At 50.0% G+C, this 19,591-nt stretch overlaps 1 protein-coding gene across 2 annotated transcripts in view; it reads right to left on the bottom strand.

Moving 5' to 3' along the window:
• Positions 1 to 5,264: 5,264 nt before the first annotated feature.
• Positions 5,265 to 19,591, bottom strand: part of ERMP1 (endoplasmic reticulum metallopeptidase 1) — a 42,343-nt gene continuing 28,016 nt past the window's right edge. Inside the window, exons 11-15 of one of the 2 annotated variants that reach the window (XM_058657377.1) lie at positions 15,489 to 15,641; positions 13,890 to 14,092; positions 13,035 to 13,150; positions 5,847 to 6,010; positions 5,265 to 5,733 (exon numbers count right to left, since the gene is read on the bottom strand). In XM_058657377.1, the coding sequence (XP_058513360.1) occupies positions 5,569 to 5,733; positions 5,847 to 6,010; positions 13,035 to 13,150; positions 13,890 to 14,092; positions 15,489 to 15,641 (801 nt within the window). In that variant the 3' untranslated portion in view covers positions 5,265 to 5,568. The remainder of the gene's footprint in view (positions 5,734 to 5,846; positions 6,011 to 13,034; positions 13,151 to 13,889; positions 14,093 to 15,488; positions 15,642 to 19,591) is intronic. The other variant, XR_009244441.1, reaches the window with a different exon arrangement.

Genomic DNA, 19,591 nt, shown 5'->3' with positions numbered 1-19,591 from the left:
AAGAGCAGTCTTCATAAAGAGAGACACATTATTGGCTCAGCTGGTCATAACAAATGCTCACATTGATCATGAAACGGAACAGATTTTTGTGCAAATTAACTATTTATTGATTTGGACTTTTATGTAAATAGACTGCTGAACCCTATATTATCACGGCTACTAAAAATTAGTCTGTAAAGAAAACATCCTTCATTGTAAACTTAAAAGTATTTTATGTATTTGTAGATGACAAATTTGTTTTCATGTTATGAAAACTGCGTATTTCATAATTGGTTCATACTAGACACGTATCCTCCACTGTATCTAATTACCTTATAACAGTATTAATTTAGATAGCTTGTTTGTACTGTGCAATTTGAACAAGGAATGCAATGTTATTTTTTACAAAAAGTTATTTTTGTAACAACATATTTGATATGGACCAAATTCGTACCACTATGTTAAAAAAAAAAAAAAGCCTCTTCTCACAGTGCGATTATAGTTTAGAAACAATTCCTGGTCCTCTCACCTGGCCTTCCAAGGGAATGCCTAGATTCAGTTCTTAGCCAGGTTTCCTTTGAAGGGAATTGAAACTGTCGAATTGTTTGCTTCATAATTCATCAAACTATTCAAAATTACTGATTTGGGGGAATTGACTGTCATTTATTTTTTACATTAGAAGTGCAATAATTTCACACAATAAAACTCTTAACGGATAGCATATGGTTTTATTGGTACCTGGTCGGTCCTTCTGGTGCTACTTTTATGTAAGTCAGCTTCAAACCACCTTTCCCTGAGTGGTTGGAAGGTCAGTGTTTCCTGAATGAGTACAGGCAGCCGAGCCAGAAAACAGACTGGCCTCTCTTCTCCTGCCCCGGCGCGTGAGAGACCCAGCACTGCTGCTGTGTGAATACTCGCAGCGGTCAGTAACTAGTCACCACTGCACACAGCTGTGACAGTCACACCGTGCTGCTGCCGCCGAGGTCACCCTTACCAGCAGCACACCGACCAGGTCACTCCTGTGGGTGAGGCGTGAATGAATCATTTCCTCTGTGAAATGTTGCCTTTCAACTAAAAGGCCACAAGGGAAGATAATTGGTAAGTTTACATGTTCTATTTATTAGATACTTTTACTTTTTTGAAAAACGCGCTTTCACCATGTTGTTTGGTTCACATCAATTGTTTTAAGCCATAATTTTAACCAATGAACTTAAATATTAGTATGACTATTTGAATTTTAGTGCATTCATGTAAATTATTTGCTGATACCAAAAGAAATGATCTAAGGGTAGAGTCAACATTTGCTTGTAATTAAATTTGTTGCTACTTCTGTAATTTGTATTTTTTTAATAAGGGCAATAAAAACTATTGCACAAACTTGTTTATTCGTTATCAGGCAACAGCAAAAATATGTATTGAAAGCCACTTTTTGTAATTGTACCTTTTTAAGTTTCCCTTACGTTGTAACTAGAAATTCAGAGATTTAAAGTTCTTATTCTATGTAGATGTGTAATGGGAGAATCAAAGAGTCGGCAATATTAAAATTAACTGAAAGACAGTGGAAGAGCAGTGCCTGTTAATGACACAGGTCATCTTCGGCCTGGAGAGCAGGCAGCCTGTGACAGACGGGATTAAAGGCAGCAGTTTCCCACTTTTAGATCGGTGTATTTGGGATTCGATCCTAAGACACTGGCACAGGATAAGGGTGTCCCAAGCAGTGTCAACCTCCACACAAAATTCCTCCAAGGTCATGAGTTTGTTTATTACAAAGTCAGATGAGAGACAGGGAGGAGGAGAGGAGGAGAGAGAGAGGAGGAGAGACAGGGAAGAGGAGAGGAGACAGAGAGACAGAGAGGGAGGAGAGGGAGAGGAGGAGAGACGGAGGAGGAGAGAGGGAGGAGAGGGAGAGGAGGAGAGAGGGAGGAGAGGGAGAGGAGGAGAGAGGGAGGAGAGGGAGAGGAGGAGAGAGGGAGGAGAGGGAGAGGAGGAGAGAGGGAGGAGAGGGAGAGGAGGAGAGACAGGAGGAGAGAGGGAGGAGAGGGAGAGGAGGAGAGAGGGAGGAGAGGGAGAGGAGGAGAGAGGGAGGAGAGGGAGAGGAGGAGAGACGGAGGAGGAGAGAGGGAGGAGAGGGAGAGGAGGAGAGAGGGAGGAGAGGGAGAGGAGGAGAGAGGGAGGAGAGGGAGAGGAGGAGAGAGGGAGGAGAGGGAGAGGAGGAGAGACAGAGGAGGAGAGAGGGAGGAGAGGGAGAGGAGGAGAGAGGGAGGAGAGGGAGAGGAGGAGAGACAGAGGAGGAGAGACAGGGAAGAGGAGAGGAGGAGAGAGAGAGGAGGGGAGAGGGGGGAGAGGAGGAGAGAGGGAGGAGAGGGAGAGGAGGAGAGAGGGAGGAGAGGGAGAGGAGGAGAGAGGGAGGAGAGGGAGAGGAGGAGAGACAGAGGAGGAGAGAGGGAGGAGAGGGAGAGGAGGAGAGACAGAAGGAGAGGAGGGGAGACAGAGGAGGAGAGACAGACAGAGGAGAGGAGGAGAGACAGAGGAGGAGAGAGGGGGGAGAGGAGGAGAGAGAGGAGGGGAGACAGAGGAGTGAAGGAGAGACCTCTTCCGGGTGCAGGGTCCCAAGGCTTTGGTCCATCCTCGACTGCTTTCCCAGGCCACACACACACACAACTGGATGGGAAGCTGCCGGGATTAGAACCAGCGCCCATGGGGATCCCGGGACCAGGTCTTTTAGCCACTAGGCCACGCCGCCGGGCTGCAAGGTAATGAGTTTTTCTGCCTGTTATCTAAGAACGTTGTTGTCTTAGGTTTAACACGTAGGTCTCTAATACATTTGATTTCTTTCACATGGCATGACAGAGGGTCTCATGGGTAATCAATTACACAACAAAGTACAATTAAGAGGCAAATCCAGACATTTACAGGTGACTGTCATGGTGAGAACTCAATATACAATTAACATCCTGTAGGTCTGTCCTTAGATCAGAACCAAGTGGGCTTGATGGCTGCTGCTTTGCAGGACTTGGTGGAAAATGCCATACGTTGGAGGCTGCGTTTTATTTCAACCAAGATACATCCTGCCCCTTTTAACTTGGCAAATTCCCCGGCTAGGTGGCGCCACTAGCTGAGTTAGAGCTGTGCCTCCTGTCCTCCTGCTCCTTAGGGGAGCTGCGAGGCTTGGCAAGTACCGTATTAGCTTTAGGTTTTTCACAGGATTGAGGAGAGCGCTTTTACTCCTCTGTTAAGATGCTCACCTGCTTCTGCTTTGTATTACTGAGTGTACTACGTTACTATTTTTCATTAAATCAACGTCCTCTGGGATAAACACCAATGTGTCACTGCCGAGTCCAACTGAAGAAATTACAGGTTACATTTTTGAAGATCAAATATGAAGGTGGTAGTTCCAAAGAAATACATAAATACGTGCGGTTACAGTCCGCCATAAAGAGCTGCTTCACCTCCAAGGCACGCTCTGTGGTGAGTGGGAGCTGTTGAAAAGGCACTCTCTTACCCCTGTGAAAGGGAGTTCTCGCTGTATGAATATGGTAACTTCTGTGGAAGTGATGGAGGCAGAGCGCATGTCAGTCCGCGGCCAGTCTGTGGTGCTGGCCACTCTGGACAGGAAGTAGTGTCATGCTTTCCACATTACAAGTTAACCGCTTATTTCATTATAGAGAGAGCAAACATTTATGTTAAAAAAGTTTATTTCAGTAACATTGTAAGGCAACAATTAATCTTCAACAAGGCAGCAAACCAGGATCAGACAGACAGTCGTCCTTCCCTCCAGCTTCCCGGGCGGGGACAGCTGGAGGCTCCCTGGCCACACCGGAAACACTTCGTGCGACAGTCGTTCTTAGCACAGCAGACGGAAAAAGCACTTAAATCATAATTCTTCGTATTTTCCCTGAAAGTGTACTGTGCTACTTGTATTTAATTCTGTAGGAAATAATGCATTTGTTAGGCTGGGAAGGTATTCCAATGTTCGGATACCCTGAAGATGTGCTTCCTAATGATGCAGGAACACTACGGTGATTACTTGACCATTTTGGGCGTTAAAGACAACTGGCCAGTACATTAACAAGGCCCTGAGACTGGTTAGCATCTTGTCACTGACTATACAACATCAAAACTACCATAATGCTGAGGAGGAAAGGAGACTACCCCCAAGGACAACCGCGACCCCTGCGGAGAGGAGTACCAGCATCCTTTCCCAAGGAAGCTACTCGCAGGCAGCAGCTTTCACAAAAGGTCCTCAAGGTGAGATGGGCTGGTTTTTTCCTACATACTAATTTCTAGTAATTATATTAGCCACAGGGACAATGTGCCTGTCTTGAAATCCGTTGGTCTCTTTCCTTTCCCTTACGAGTCTAAGCCCTCAACCATGGTAACGGTTACAAACTCAAGACCTGGCAGAGGAGTACAAGCCAGGCGCTTGAAACACCCCAAACAGCACAGCATTTCTGCGAGAGTCAAAGCCAGTGACGGAGCCTGTGGGCCCTGGGCTCCAACGCTGCGCCGGCTCCTCTGACGCCCTGAGGAGCCTCCGGGGACACCTGCACCTCTCAGGAGATGCCAACTTTGCTTTTCGTTTTCCCCCTTTGGCTGTACCTTTTTTCACCTATCTCCTGGCATTCGTTTCATAGACTCAGAATCTACCAAGAAAAAGCTCAGCACAGTTTACCACTGACGTCATAGCTAGAGCCCAGAGCAGCGTGACGCCGCACGAGCCGCAGGCCCATCTTCCTCTTCAGACTGAGAGGCAGTCCGCCTGTGTCAATGCAAACACTGGGCAGTTAACTCGAGAACAAAAGGCCCCATTCATCCAGGACATGGCATCACGTCCTAAAGGATTAACCTGGTAAAACAGAAGACTCCCGAGAGAAAACAATACTTATAAAATCCCCACCTTCCCCCTTCCACTCTGCTCCACCCACAACCACCAGAGTGGCAGGTCAGTGCTCTGAGGAAGTTAAGGACTTGCACAAAAAAATACGTGGAACCTAAAAAGCCTGCAGGAATCCCTAGGGAAACAGCTGGAGCTGTCTCGGCTTGACAAGGTGGAGCACATTTCAGGGGGAAACCGTCGGTTTCAGTGACCCCTTGGCAACTCGTGGTGACCCCAGCCTGCTCCCCCGTGGGGCCAGCTGTCAGTAGAGTGGCCTCCAAAGTCCACTGCGTGTCCCATCCGCAGGACAGTCCCTTTCCCGGAGAGCTGTTAACCCCTGAGGCAGCAAGCGGCTGGCTAGGACTTCTGTCTCCCTTCTGTCTCCCTCACGATGGCCTCAGTTTGTCCTTGACCGTAGAGGAATAGCTACTGAAGTGGCCATTGGCTTTTGTCCTGAAGGTCATAGATTGACAGTGGCGATGCCCACATGTGCTTAAGTGCCAGAGGACTGGCAGGGTCAAGTGTCAGCAGGCCATGTATGTCCCACAGCTTAACCATTACAGTGTTGGGCCCTGAAAAGTGCTAACCAAAGTTCTTCAAACATTTCTCCATTAAAATTCAGTGACTTAAGGTACAAACATCCACGTGACACAGGGAGAGACTGTGTCACAGAAATGACCCACCGGCCCCATACTCGACGCTCAGTCACAAGATCAAAACACATAGACATTGTAGGTGCACACCCAGGCAGAGGGAAACGACCAGTCTGGAAACTTCTCCTTCAGAGTGTCCAGGGACGGTGACCTCTTGTCCTCCCCAGAGAGATGGTGGGCAGCAATGGCCACGGTGACCATGCCTTCAGGCTGGTCCTCTGAGCCCTGCCAAGAGAGAAACAGGCAGCTCTCGTAACACGCCAACAGCAAAACCCACGGATGCTCGCTTAGAGCGACCTGGGAACCTGGCCAAGAAAACAACACTGGGACATTCCCACCTGCACTTCTATCCAGAACTGCCACGCGGAAGCCTGGAGTCCGTGGGAGTAGAACACAAAGTAGTCCCCCCCTTTACTTGTGACTGGGGTGCCATTGCCCAGAGACCACTGCGAGAGGGTGGACCCCTTGTGAGCTCGCACGTAGAATGACATGTGGCTGGGTCCTGAAAGACAGCAGGAAGAAAGAACAGTCAGTCTTGTAAAAATTATCTGAGAAAGCAACCAAGCCACCCAAGGATCAGACTGTTGTAGCACGTTATACATGAGTACTTCAAAAAGCTTGCAGGAAAGTAATGCAATTAATTTTTTTAAGAAAATGCATAATTTCTCATACATGTTTTCCATGAACTTTTTGAAGCCCCTTAACATGCATGGACGTCAAACGTTTTACATGAAAATAACCTTACTATTTCCTGTCTTTCCCTCTGTCAAGTAAAATAAATCGTTTAAAAAATAAATGTTTTAATTATATACTTCCCACGTTTTCTGAAGTCTCTTCCTACCTTCTACATCCATTCATCGGTCTGGGCATCGGGCCTGCACCACAGCAGAGAGCCTCAACGGCAAAGGATGGGACGCCAAATGAGAAAGCCTGATTAAGTCACCGCCCCGGTGCTCGGCTGCTCATGGCATTCGGTGTGGTGGCACAGTGGGTGGACAAAGCTGCCACCAGCGCCACCAGAATCCTGGTTCACGTTCCAGACACTTCCCTCCTGACCCACCTGGGAGAGGAGCAGAAGCTGGCCAGCTCAGCCATCCAGGTGGCGAACCAGAGAATGGAAGATGTCTTTCAAATAAACAAGGATAGTCCAAATTATCAGTCACGAAAAACTAGATAAATCTAAACCCACTCAGAAGTAGGTGAGTTAGGTTTATTTAGTTTTTTTAAATAGCTTACCAATCTGACAATCTTTTTATTGAATTAAAGGTATTAAGAAAAGTGTTAACATTGAAATGGGCATTTTAAAATATTAGTTAAAAACTCTGGGCTCGGCAGCGTGGCCTAGTGGCTAAGGTCCTCGCCTTGATCCCATAATGGCCGCTGGTTCTAATCCCGGCAGCTCCACTTCCTCTCTGTCTCCTCCTCTCAGTATATCTGACTTTGTAATAAAAATAAAATAAATCTTTAAAAAAAAAAAAAAGGAAAAAAAAACTCTTTGTAGCATGTGTTTTATGAAACAGAACTAGAGTATACAAAAGATGCTCCGTGTGACGGGTGACATTCCAACGCACCAATAAAATATACCAGGAGTCTACTATCAGTAGAAGATCAATTGAACGAAAATGACATAGAAGATCTGAAGGAGATGAATGAAAAACCATACGAGCATGTATGAGGGCACCAGGACAGCCGATGAGGCCGGAAGGAGACAGGCCGGGGCGCTGAAGGCAGACCCAGGCACAGGCCTCACCATTATGCAAAGTGTGTTAGAGAAATAGCACGGCTTCTAAAACTGTAAGCATCCTTTAATTCCGCTTTGCACTGATCTCCTCAAGCACCCTCACGTGTCTCTCACATTCCCCATGTCCACAGCACAGGACACACTTCCCAGCATGAAATACTTACATTACCAAGGTCAGAAAGTACCACAAAGTTACCTGCAACTGTAATATCAAAAATAACAATTCAAGATGAAATTCTAAGTTTTATCTGAAAAGCAGACGGAGCTGGGCCGCAGTGGGGCGGGAGCCTGGACTCTGAGGCGGTCACTGCCTCCCCTGGGTGCGCCCCTCAGCAGGAGGGAGGACCGAGACTGAGCCCCCCACACAGCAGGTCAACCACTGCACCAAGCTGGCAGAGCCGAGCAGCTCCATCTGGAAAGCAGGAAACTTAGGGAAGCTGTGATGCACTAAAGCCGGGGAAGAGGAAAAGCCACAATACTTCCAGTAAGCTAAGACAGGAAAAGCAGTTCTGCAAGGCAAGTGGAGAGTAATTTTCAGGGTTTTTTGTTTTGTTTTTGATCAGGTGACCCAAACATAACCAGCTGAGAATTACAGCAAGAGTGTGTGCCTGTGTGCAAAACCAAACGCACGCACACACGTATATACAAGTGAAACAAATGACAGGATACAAGGGATGGAGAAAGGGAATTAGGATTATTTTGTTGCTTTAAGTGGATTTAAAAATTAGCTTAAAGTAGTTGTAAGCTGAAGTCTAAGGCAACCACTAAAAAAAAAAGTTTAAGAGAAAATATTTTTAAATATCCAGCTGAACACACATGGGCAGGCAGTGTGGTGCAGTGGGCTAAGCTGCCATTTGGAAAGCCGGCATCCTGCTGCTTTCAGTAAAGGCTCCTGCTAATGCACGTGGGAGGCAGAGAGAGGACAGAAACCTTCCATCTGATGGCCCATTCCCCGGATCACTGCGCCCGGGCACAGCGTAGGGGCAAGCCAGGAGCTTCTTCCAGGTCTTCCGCGTGGGTGGCAGGGGACCAGACACCTGTGCCCTCCTCCACTGCTTTCCCAGGTGCCGTAACGAAGCTGGAGCAAAGTGGAGCAGCCAGGACACGAACTGGCAGCCAGCACTGAGCTGAGCCTCCTGAGCCTCACCCACTGTGCCTCAACAGAGGCCCGTGTAGCTTACAGTCCGTAAATATAACCAAGGAGCTTACAGATCTTTACCGTGAAAATTATGAAAGGTGAATCCGTGGTTGTGGACTGGAAGAATAAATACTAAAATGCCCACACCTCGCGAAACAACATAGAGATACAGATGGAAACAGAGGAGCCCACGGACAGCCGGAGCAAGCTTAACAAAGCCAGCAGCAGCAGAAGGCCCAACTCTAAGACCTGCTACAGGACAGTTAGAATCGAAACAGCCCGATACTGGCACAAAAAGATGTGTCGACATAACTAAATAGAAACCAAAAGATTAATTAATTTACACATCTACAACCAGCTCTTCCATAAGTGAGCTAAACAATCAGTGCCCGGAGAAGGGACCGTGTCTTCAACAAACGCTCCAGGAAGCGCTGCGCCTGTGCGTGCAAGTCCAGAGAGCCCTCACCTTCCCCCTCACGCACAAATCAACTCACAATGGTCGGAGGATGGCAGTGTGCAACCCGAAACCACCGGATGACTGGAGGAAAGCGCTCCAGGACACTGGCAAGGCCTTCATGGCAAAAAGCCCCACAAGCACGGGCAGTGAAGAGTAACGGACAAACGGGATGAAATCAAACTAGGAAACTCGCACATTGCGAAGGAAGCAGGAGGCAGGCGGCCAGCAGGATGGGATCACGTATTTGCTAACTGTGCAACCGACACAGGATGAATATCCAGGATCTATAAAGAGGTCAAGAAACCCAACAGCAGGAGCAACAAATCCAGTTAATGGGCAAACTGGGCCCGGCAGGGTGGCGCAGTGGTTAAGGTCCTCGCCTTGCGCGCCCCAGGATCCCATGTGGACGCCGGTTCTAATCCTGGCGGCCCTGCTTCCCATCCAGCTCCCTGCTTGTGGCCTGGGAAAGCAGTCGAGGACGGCCCAAATATTTGGGACCCTGCACCTGCGTGGGAGACCTGGAAGAGCTCCTGGCTCCTGGCTTCGGATTGGCTCAGCACCAGCAACTGCGCTCACTTTGGGAGTGAACCATCGGAAGGAAGATCTTCTTCTCTGTCTCTCCTCTATGTATATCCGCCTTTCCAATAAAAATAAACCTTATTAAAAAAAAAGAAATGGATAAATGGGCTGGTGCGATGACTCAACTGGATAATCCTGTGAGTGCCAGCATCCCATATGGGAGCCAGCTCATGCCCCAGCTGCGCCACTCCCCTCCAGCTCCCTGCTTGTGGCCTGGGGAAGCAGTCGAGGACGGCCCAAAGCCTTGGGACCCTGAACCCCTGTGGGAGACCCAGAAGCTCCTGGCTCCTGGCTTTGGATCGGCTCACCTCTAGCCCTTGCAGCCATTTGGAGAGTCAACAGTAGATCTTGTCTCTCTCTGTAAAATCTTCCTTTCCAACATAAATAAATAAGAAATGGACACAGGACATGAACAGGCATTTTTCAAAGGATGAAATTCAAATGACCAACAGACACATGAAAAAGATTCCACCAAAGGAAATGAAGTAACAGGTTTTTCTCTCAGTCCAGATAGAATGACTCTGTCATATCAAAAGCAGAAACACAGTAAGTGCCAGCGTGCAGGTTTGGGGAACGTAAATTTGTACAACCATTGGGGAAGACAGTATGGAGATTTCTCAGAGAGCTAAAAATATGAGTAGAAAATGAAATGAAATTAGCATATGAGTTATCTGTATCCCTGTGTTCACGGCACCTCAGTGCACAACAGGCAGGATGTGTGATCAATCCAGATGCCCATCAATGGATAAGTGGATAAAGAACATGTGGTGTGCTGGGCCCAGCGCAGTAGCCTAGTAGCTACAGTCCTCGCCTTGAACTTGCCGGGATCCCATATGAGCAGTTCTAATCCCAGCGGCACCACTTCCCATCCAGCTCCCTGCTTGTGGCCTTGGAGGGGGACGCGCAGTCGGGGACGGCCCAAAGCCTTGAGACCCTGCACCTGCGTGGGAGACCTGGAAGGGACTACTGGCTCCTGGCTTCAGATCGGCGCAGCTCCAGCCACTGTGGCCACTGGGGAGTGAATCATCGGACGGAAGATCTTCCTCTCTCTCCTCCTCTCTGTATATCTAACTTTGCAGTAAAAATAAATCTTATTACTGCTCAGCCATTAAAAAAAAATGAAATCCTATCTTTTGCAACAAAATGGATAAACAGAAAACCACTGGCCTTGGTGAAGTAAGCCAGTCACCAGAGACAATGTTTTCCCTCATGGTGGTAACTTGTAGAATATAAAAAATGTAGACGACACAGCTGACATTTTTATTTTTGCGTATATTCCTGAGGGACAGTGGGGTTTTTGGTTGTTTTCTACTTATTACTTGTTGAATTCTTTGATAAATAGGTAAGCTTATTATAAAATAAACTGAAAGTATGCCATTGTAAAAGTTAAATAGTAAGAGGGACCGGCACTGTGGAGTAGTGGGCAGAGCCTCCATCTGCAGTGCTGCCATCCCACACGGAGGAGGCAGGAATCCTGTCTGCTGCTTTCCGATCCGTGATGTGCTCGGGCCGCCCCGACTCATCTGGGGGGAGGCACGCGTCAAGAGCCGTGTATCTAACTCTGCCTTTGAAAGGAACCTTAACACTAAGGAGCTGGGAGGGAGGCTGGGGTAGGAATTATACTGCACTTAAATCTATAAATGAAATATATGGAACTTCACCTTATATAAATTTTAGGAACTTAAAATGAGTCTACAAATGGAAGACAAAAACAGAGGAACAGGCAACCACCAAAGCGGCCACAAATGTGGCAGGTGCTAACCGAGCGGTCAGGACTCCCTGAACATTGACAGCCGCCGACAGAGCGGGAGCCGGCAGCGCGGGCTGGGACCCCCCGAGGCCAGGTGCCCGGTCCCCGGGGCAGAGTGCAGTCCGGCTGCTGGGCCCGGGGAGTGCCAAGGGCCCCGGGACGGCTCAGGCTCCTGGGTGTGGCATGAACCAGCAGGGGAGAGGCCTCCCTCTCGTCCTCTGTCACTCTGTCTCTTGGTAAGTCTTTAAGATCAACTGTCAGGCTGCGGCATAAAACAGGACCCAACTAGCTGGTAGCTACAAGAAATCTACTTTGAAAATTAAGACATACAGATTCTTACGGGTTTTTAAAGGCTTCAAGACAGTTACAGAGAGGGTGGGAGACAGATCTTCCATCTACTGGTTCACTCCCTCAACGGCCACAAAGGCTGGAGAGCGCCAGTCTCGGCGCCAGGGGTGCAGAGCCCAGGGGAGCCACCACCTCGGTGCCTCTCGGGTACATCAGTGCTGAGCTGGGTCAGGAGTGAAGTGGCCGCGAGCAACGGGCGGCCAACTGGGCTGCAGGCACTGACAGGCTGAGGCTTACTGTGCTACACAGAGTAAATGGGTGAACAGAGAAAGGCAAGCCAGCCAAAGAAAAGATGAGAGCTGTATTAGTAAGACTTCAGAGAAAAGTAAATGAGCAGGGACAGAGAGCAGATTGGTTTGATGATACGGTGACATGCGGCTGACATTAACACTTCCTCTGTATGTAACACCTCCCGTCAGAGCTCCAAGGAAGCCGAGACAACTCTCACATAACTGAGGGAGGGAGACAAGTTCACTGTTACAGCTGGCTCCAACAGCCCCCCAGCAGCAACAGGAAAGTGACAAGGACCCGCGGTCAAGTGCACTGCTCCGCAGAAGCACGCCCACTCTGGGAAAGCTTACCGCTGTGCTTAGGTTCACGTCACAATGAAATATTAAAGAACAAAAAAAGCTCTGGGCACGTAGTGAGCTCACCATCACCCGTGCGCCTTCCTGAAGCCCTGGGCGCAGCGCCAGGCTCCGGGGCCCGGCCACTGCAGACCCTGGAGGCAGCGGACATGGTCAAGTGCTGGGAGCCCTGTCGCTCATGGCAACTTGGATGGATTTCCCAGGTTCCTGGCACTGCACAGTCTAGCCCAGCCACTGTAAATGGGTATCTGAGGAATGAGTCAGTGGGAGTCTCCCCTGCTTTCCCAGGCCATCAGCAGGAAACTGGACAGGAGGGGGAGTTGCCGGAACAGGAACCAGCAGCCATTTGGGATGCCGGCAATGCGGGCAGAGAATTAACATGCAAGCCACCGTGCAGGTCCCAAGAAAACATTTCCAAATTTAAGAAAGGGGTCCAGAAAACTGAGAAATTTTCGGTTTTATCCAATTAAAAATGAAGATACAACTTAATCAAATTTGCGAGATGGAGTGTAAGCGATGCTTAGGAAGGAAACTGGCAGTACTGAATGAATTCGAAAAAATAATCTAAAATCAGTAACTGTTACTTTGCTCTCACGGTCTTACTTCTGCTTTGGCAAACCAAGCAAATGAGCAAGTGAGAGCCAAAGCCTGAGCAGGGCGACGGAGTGAAGGCCGGGCAGCTGGCGCTCGGCAGCAGCAAAGGCAGTGAAATCCTGGGCCTCCAGCCGGGCTGTGCGGTCAGCTTTTTCTAAACTGCTCTGAACAATATCGTCTAAGACATTTGCTTTAAGAAATCATAAGCTTCATCCATTGCTCTCTGAAACACAGTGAGCTCCTGCTGGGGCTCAGCCCTCCGACACACCTGGGGGTAACACGTCACTGACGGACACGCGGAAGGAGGAGAGAGAGAACCGGCGTGGGCTTACCTGTTGCTTCAAAAGTCAACTTTACAGAATCCCAAGGTGTCTGTTCTTTGGATATAAGTCTGAAATGAGCAGGAGTTCTCGGAGAAACTTCTGGGGCAGGAAGATACCAGTTTTTCCTATTTGGAAAGTTAGCTTCACTATTTAGGAGGCCTTATCAATTGGTGACTATACTTCATGGGCATGTTCGGGGTATCTGTGGGCTATGAACACTGACTGACGTCACCGCCTCTGAAACCCAGTGTGGCACCGACAGCGGTCTTCGCTGCACTACCCATTCTGATTTTTATCTAATCTTTCACTGCCAAATCATTAAAAACCTTCAAAACTAAAACAATCTGATACTGATTTTTTAACTACCAGATATTTTATCAGTTGGCAGGAGGTAGAGAGTCGCTCTTTCTAGCTGCTCAGCTTTCTAGAGCAAAGAGTAAGTTTAGCAAAACAGGGCCTGGCACGATGGCTCAGTGGCTAAATCCTCCACTTCCCGTCCAGCTCCCTGCTTGTGGCCTGGAAAACTGTGGAGGACGGCCCATAACCTTGGGACCCTGCACCCACATGGGAGACCCCGAAGAGCTCCTGCCTTCTGGCTGTGGATCAGCTCAGTTCTGGTTATTGTGGCCACTTGGGGAGTGAACCCACAGATGGAAGATCTTTCTCTCTGTATCTTTCTGTAAATCTGCCTTTCCAATAAAAACAAATTTTTTAAAAATTTCAGCAAAACAAAATAATCTATCGACTGCTTTACCCCACTAAAGAAACAGCAGTTTTGAAGTGATGGAAGAACACGGCACCAGCAGTGCTTGGACGGTAGATACCACAGTGCTACCCCGCCCCCCAGAAGAGCAGCCAACCCACCTGATGAGGAAGTGCACGGGCAGGTACCAGGGGAAGCCGCAGAGGGGCGCGTTCTCCTCGCAGGGAGCCCGGATAGTGTCGTTGATCTCCGGGATGTGCGGGGTGATGTGCGACATCCCCGTGTAATCAAAGCCATTGATCCATATTCCAGAGTCCTGCTTAACGACCTGCCCGTCCAGGCCGTGGAATGTTCTGGTCATATGCTGTAAGCGGGTAAAACGGATGAGCAAACAGCTGTTCCACTCAGCTCACCCACATCCCCAGGCTGGACTCGCACAGTGAGCCAGTCTGAGCAGACCAAAAACTGAGGTGGACGTGGAACCACGGGGCAAGGGGCCTGGGGTCTGCAGGCGACTGCAGGCATCCTGCATGCTTGTTTTATTGAATCTACAGCATACATTTATGAGAATGTAAGTTTCCAGTCACACTTTAGCTAAGCCTTTAACGCGAAGCACCCCAGGCACGCGCGCGCGCACACACACACACACACACACACACACACACACACTCTCTGCCTCCCTTTCCAGGCGTTACATGGAGCGATTTCCTAAGCAGACAAAATCCCCAAGCGGTGACAGGCTAGTGCCTCGCGGGAGTCTATGGAAAGGTACCCTGCATCACTTAGGATAGCTTATCACAGCAACGACCAAACCACCTGAGGAGCATCACCAGACACGGGCTGGCCATGGCAGCCGACGGGCCCGGCCCACTGCCCACCTCCAAGGTAACACTGGGCAGGCTTCATTTATTGAGCTAATTTCTACGGCTCCTTTTGCTCTGGGAAACTGGTGCTGTGGCACACAGACCCAACAGCTGAGAAACCGGAAATACTGCTTCCCTGAGACACTTCTCAGTACTGGATGGGCGGAAGCAGAGAACCAAGAAGAGTCCCATCGGGGTTTCTTTAAAATCCGGCTTTTTCCTAAATAGTATGGACTGGATTATTAAAATTAACATGCCACTGGAAACACAGAATATCCTAAAAACTTTGGTTCACTGAAAGCTTCACCAGTTTAAAAACCGGGTCCCAGGCCCGGCGTGGTGGCCTAGCAGCTGAAGTCCTTACCTTGCACTTGCCAGGATCCCATATGGGTGCTGGTTCTAATCCCAGCGGCCCCAGCTCCCTTCCAGCTCCCCACTTATGGCCTGGGAAAGCAGTAGAAGACGACCCAGAGCCTTCGGACCCTGCACCTGTGTGGGAGACCTGGAAGAGGCTCTGGGTTCCTGGCTTCGGATCAGCTCAGCTCCAGCTGTAGTAGCTGCTTGGGGTGTGAAACATCTTCCTCTCTGTCTCTCCTCCTCTTTATGTATCTGACAGGCTCTTTACTGCCTGGCACAGTCTCTCTTCCCACACACTTCGGCTTGCTAGTTATAACAGTACGGAAGCATTTCCAGGTCCGGCTCTTGGGAGAAACAGCCCAGGTGGCAAGCATGCCCTCATGACCAGTCCCCCTCACCGTCTCACTCATTCTCTCCCGCTCTCTCTCACATGCGCACACTCACACACATGCTCAGCACATCTGGATAGGTCAGCTGCAGGAAAGGCAGCGGAGTCGCTGTGCGGGTGGACGAGAGGACCACCTCCCGAGGCCCGCTCACCTGCAGGAACACGCGCTTTGGTTTGGGGCTGGCGGGATCAGAGCAGTATGGGAAGAAGGTCCCACTGCAGACAAGCAGGAATGTCACGGCGCAGACCACGGTCAGAGCAAGCATGGTGTTTCTGGTGCTTCTGCTAAGGTAGATGAAGTTAATCTATGATAGGAAAAAAATAGAACAAATTACAAAATCAGACCAGTATCAAAAACACGTTCCTAATTGACTTATTCTTCGGATCCTGGTCAGCATGTGCTAACATGACCCGGCACACAGAGCGCACACTCCAGGGTTTTCCCATTACAAGTCAGGGCCTGAATCCCTGGGTTTCAGCCATGTAGGAGACCAGGACAATCAGAAGACGTGTGTCTGTCACCAGCCAAACCCTGACCTTGTATTTCTGTCTCTGTCAGTGCCCTGTGATACAACAGGTACCGTTTCACTGCAGGGACACCACAGTGTTGAAGCTTAAGCAGATCTATTTACACAGAGCTCCAACTTTACGATGTGTTGAAGTGTTAGAAGGACCTCAACTAGGCTTTCCATGTGCCTTCAAGACTTTGCCCGTGCTACTGCGTGTGAAGAAAAACTCAGGGCAGGGTGACGCGGACCAGGCGACACGGACCAGGCGGGACACTGTCAGGGCCAACGGAATCAACAGAAATCCAAACTTTCCGAGTAAATGGTTCAGTCTTGAGGTTGGCATCTAGAAAGCCCTAAGCGTATTTCGCTTTTTAAAACCTGTATCTGGGGCCCGGCGCGGTGGCCTAGAGGCTAAAGTCCTCGCCTTGAAAGCCCCGGGATCCCATATGGGCGCCAGTTCTAACCCCGGCAGCTCCACTTCCCATCCAGCTCCCTGCTTGTGGCCTGGGAAAGCAGTTGAGGACGGCCCAAAGCTTTGGGACCCTGCACCCTAATGGGAGACCCGGAAGAGGTTCCGGGTTCCCGGCTTCGGATTGGCGCAGCACCGGCCGTTGCGGCTCACTTGGGGAGTGAATCATCGGATGGAAGATCTTCCTCTCTCTCTCCTCCTCTCTGTATATGTGGCTGTGTAATAAAATAAATAAATCTTTATTAAAAAAAAAAAAAACTGTATCTTTCTTTCACGGGCACACGGACACATGACACAGATCTCCCATCCACTGGCTCACTTCCTACACAACAGCCAGAGCTGCTTAGGCCATGCCCGAGCCGGGATCTGAACCCAGGGCCCCCAAGGCACACAGCGGCAGCAAGGCAGAGACGAAAGCCCAGCAGCCCAGCAGCAGCTTCCCCGCGGCGCCTAGCCCCACCCCCCGGCCTGCACTGCAGCGGCCCAGAAGGCCCAGACAGGACACACAGGGCTTGCCCTAAGCCCCTAGGGGCGGGAAGTGCTCCCAGGAGGCCGACTGCAGAAACGGTACCTGACCCAGCTCCCCCTCATGTCTCCATCTTAGCAACCAAAAAGTACAAAAGATCATGAGATGAAAAGGAAAAACTAAGCAGGTATCTATCATTTTACCTAATGGAAAGGTAAAAGATGTCCATACTCCTTAGGGTGGCGCTGTCCCATTCATGGTCATCTCCAACAAAACTGTGATCACAGGCCAAAGACCTTACATTTGTACCATATGAATAACAGGGTTCAGTGGCCAGTCCTCCAGCTGCAAGCACCAGCATCCTGTACAGTCAACAGTTCAAGTCCCAGCTGCTCCACTTCCCATCCAGCTCCCTGCTTGTGGCCTGGGAAAGCAGTTGAGGATGGCCCAAGGCTTTGGGACACTGCACCCGTGTGGGAGACCTGGAAGAGGTTCCTGGTCCCAGCATCGGATCGGCACGTACCGGCCCGTTGCGGCTCACTTGGGGAGTGAATCATCGGATGGAAGATCTTCCTCTCTGTCTCTCCTCCTGTCTGTATATCCGGCTTTCCAATAATAATAAAATCTTTAAAAAAAATTTTTTTTATTGTAAAGGCAGACTTGTAGAGAAAGGGGAGATACAAAGATCTTCCATCTGCTAATTCACTCCCCAAATGGCTGCCATGGCCAGATCTGAGCTGTTCCACAGCCAGGAGCTTCTTCTGTGTCTCCCACATTGGTGCAGGGTCCCAAGGCTCTGGGCCATTTTCTACTGCTTTCCCAGGCCACAGGCAGGGAGCTGGATGGTAAGTGGGGCTGACGGGGTTAGAACCGGTGCCCATATGGGATCCCGGGGCTTTCAAGGTGAGGACTTTAGCCGCTAGGCCACGCCGCCGGGCCCTCCAATAAAAATTTAAAAACCTTAAACAACCACCAACAGAGTCCCAGGCACTTGGGTACCTTAGGTCTTCAGGTAACACATTCGCAAAACAATGTTTCACTCAGCCTGTGTGCCCCCGTCTCCCACTATTCACAACACTGCAGCTGGAGCTCAGACCCAAAGATCCTGCACGTACTGAGTCCCCTGAAGGCAGGTGCAGTTCAGGCAGAAACTCTTCCAGTGAAATACCAAACAAAAACCTCCCTGCTTCTGCACCCTCAAGCTAGCTGCTACCCACAGCTGTCCTACAACTTCACTCTGAACTGCAATTCACACCTTTTGTTAAGAGGTGCGTTTTTGTATCTGACGCGTACATTTTCTCTTCTCCCAATTCACAAGGATCCTCCCTGGATACACTGAAATGTTAACTACAGAAGGAAGGCGACAGAAAGGTGGCTGGGCGCCCAGGCTGCCCCTGTGAAGCGCCCTGGGGTCTTACCATCCTGGGCTAGAGATGCGAAGCCACTCTGTGCAACACCAGGTCCCACAGCAGGTCCCAGCTCAGCGTGCTGGTCTGAGACCCCACCGACCACGGCAACCATTAGGGACTAAACCCACAAGAGAGAATCTCTCTCGCTCTGCCTCTCCCTTCCAAATAAATAAAACAGCTTTTTATAAAAGTCTTTAAAAAACGAAGACACTGAAAAGGAACTCTTCCAAGGGCGGTGTGTGCCATGTGTCCCGGCGCACACTTTTGCTCCCCCGTCCGCCCTGCAGAGTCCCCCGGGGAACCGTGGTAACTGACCCCCTGATGGAAACGTAACACCCTTCCAGCAGACACGTACAATCAGTCCTACGGAATAAAAGAGAAGCTCCCGGAAGTACACGCTGTGGTTTAAGTCCCACAGTCTCCCCCTCGCTAAGCCCTCGACACCGCTCCACCTGCCAGAGGAGAACAGATAAACAGATGAAGTCAGACCCGTCTGGCCAACGTTCTGGGCACCAACAGCGTCCTGTCACTCACCGTAATTTAAATACAGCGGCGGGCGGAGTTTATAACTTAGTTGACTTTAGATTCAAACCTACTCTATAGATGAGCCATTGTCTCCTTTAATCCTCAACAGCAAAATTAAATCCAACATTAAACCCAAAAGAAAGAAGTCCTGTGGGAACAGAGAACATTTCCGTAACACCCCTGCCTGTACTCATTCCTGTAAATGTAGAAGGGCTGCCATGCCCAGCTGCCCCCCACCCTGTGGTAAGAAGTACCTCCAAGGCTGCGTATACACGGGTCGCGCCTCTGCAGCACCCCAGGCCACCCAAGGGCCTTCCAGAAGGCGACGCTGACCACGCCTGGGGCACGCGCCTCACCTGCTGGCCTTAGACCCTGAGCTCCACCAGAGATCGCCTTGCTAAGCATCAGTGTGAAAAAGCTCACTGTCCTGTGCAAAGAACCACAGGAAAGCCACAACCCCTTTCAGCTTGGTCCCCCAGCTGCCCCTGTCAAGGTGTACTCAGTTAGGTAATTGTTAAGAACCTGAAAGAGCCACTTCCTTCCCTGGAGCAGAGGAGCTCTCCTCTGGGCACTCTGGGCTTCCCAGGGGTCTCTCCACCAGGGAAGTTGAGCTAGGACGGCCCCAGGCAGGAGGGCGGTAGGCTGACAATATGGAAACGAGGACTAGCAGCCTTCCATTCCCTCCTTGGCCGGCACAGGAAGGCATGTTTGGGCATAGTGAGGGTGGCACCACCCCACCAGCCAGGGGCAACGAGGTAGTGAAGTGACAGAGACGTGCCCCCAGGGCTGGTCACTGGTCCCACTAACATGGCCTCCACTCCACTAGCTCTGCCAGCAGGATCTAACCATCCTCATCTGGTCCTCACTCTACAAACTC

This window comes from Ochotona princeps, chromosome 31 (assembly GCF_030435755.1).
Source record: "Ochotona princeps isolate mOchPri1 chromosome 31, mOchPri1.hap1, whole genome shotgun sequence".
In the NCBI taxonomy this organism is placed as follows: domain Eukaryota; kingdom Metazoa; phylum Chordata; class Mammalia; order Lagomorpha; family Ochotonidae; genus Ochotona; species Ochotona princeps.
The sequence above is the reverse complement of the archived record's forward strand: the minus strand, read 5'-3'. Positions and strand labels throughout refer to the sequence as shown.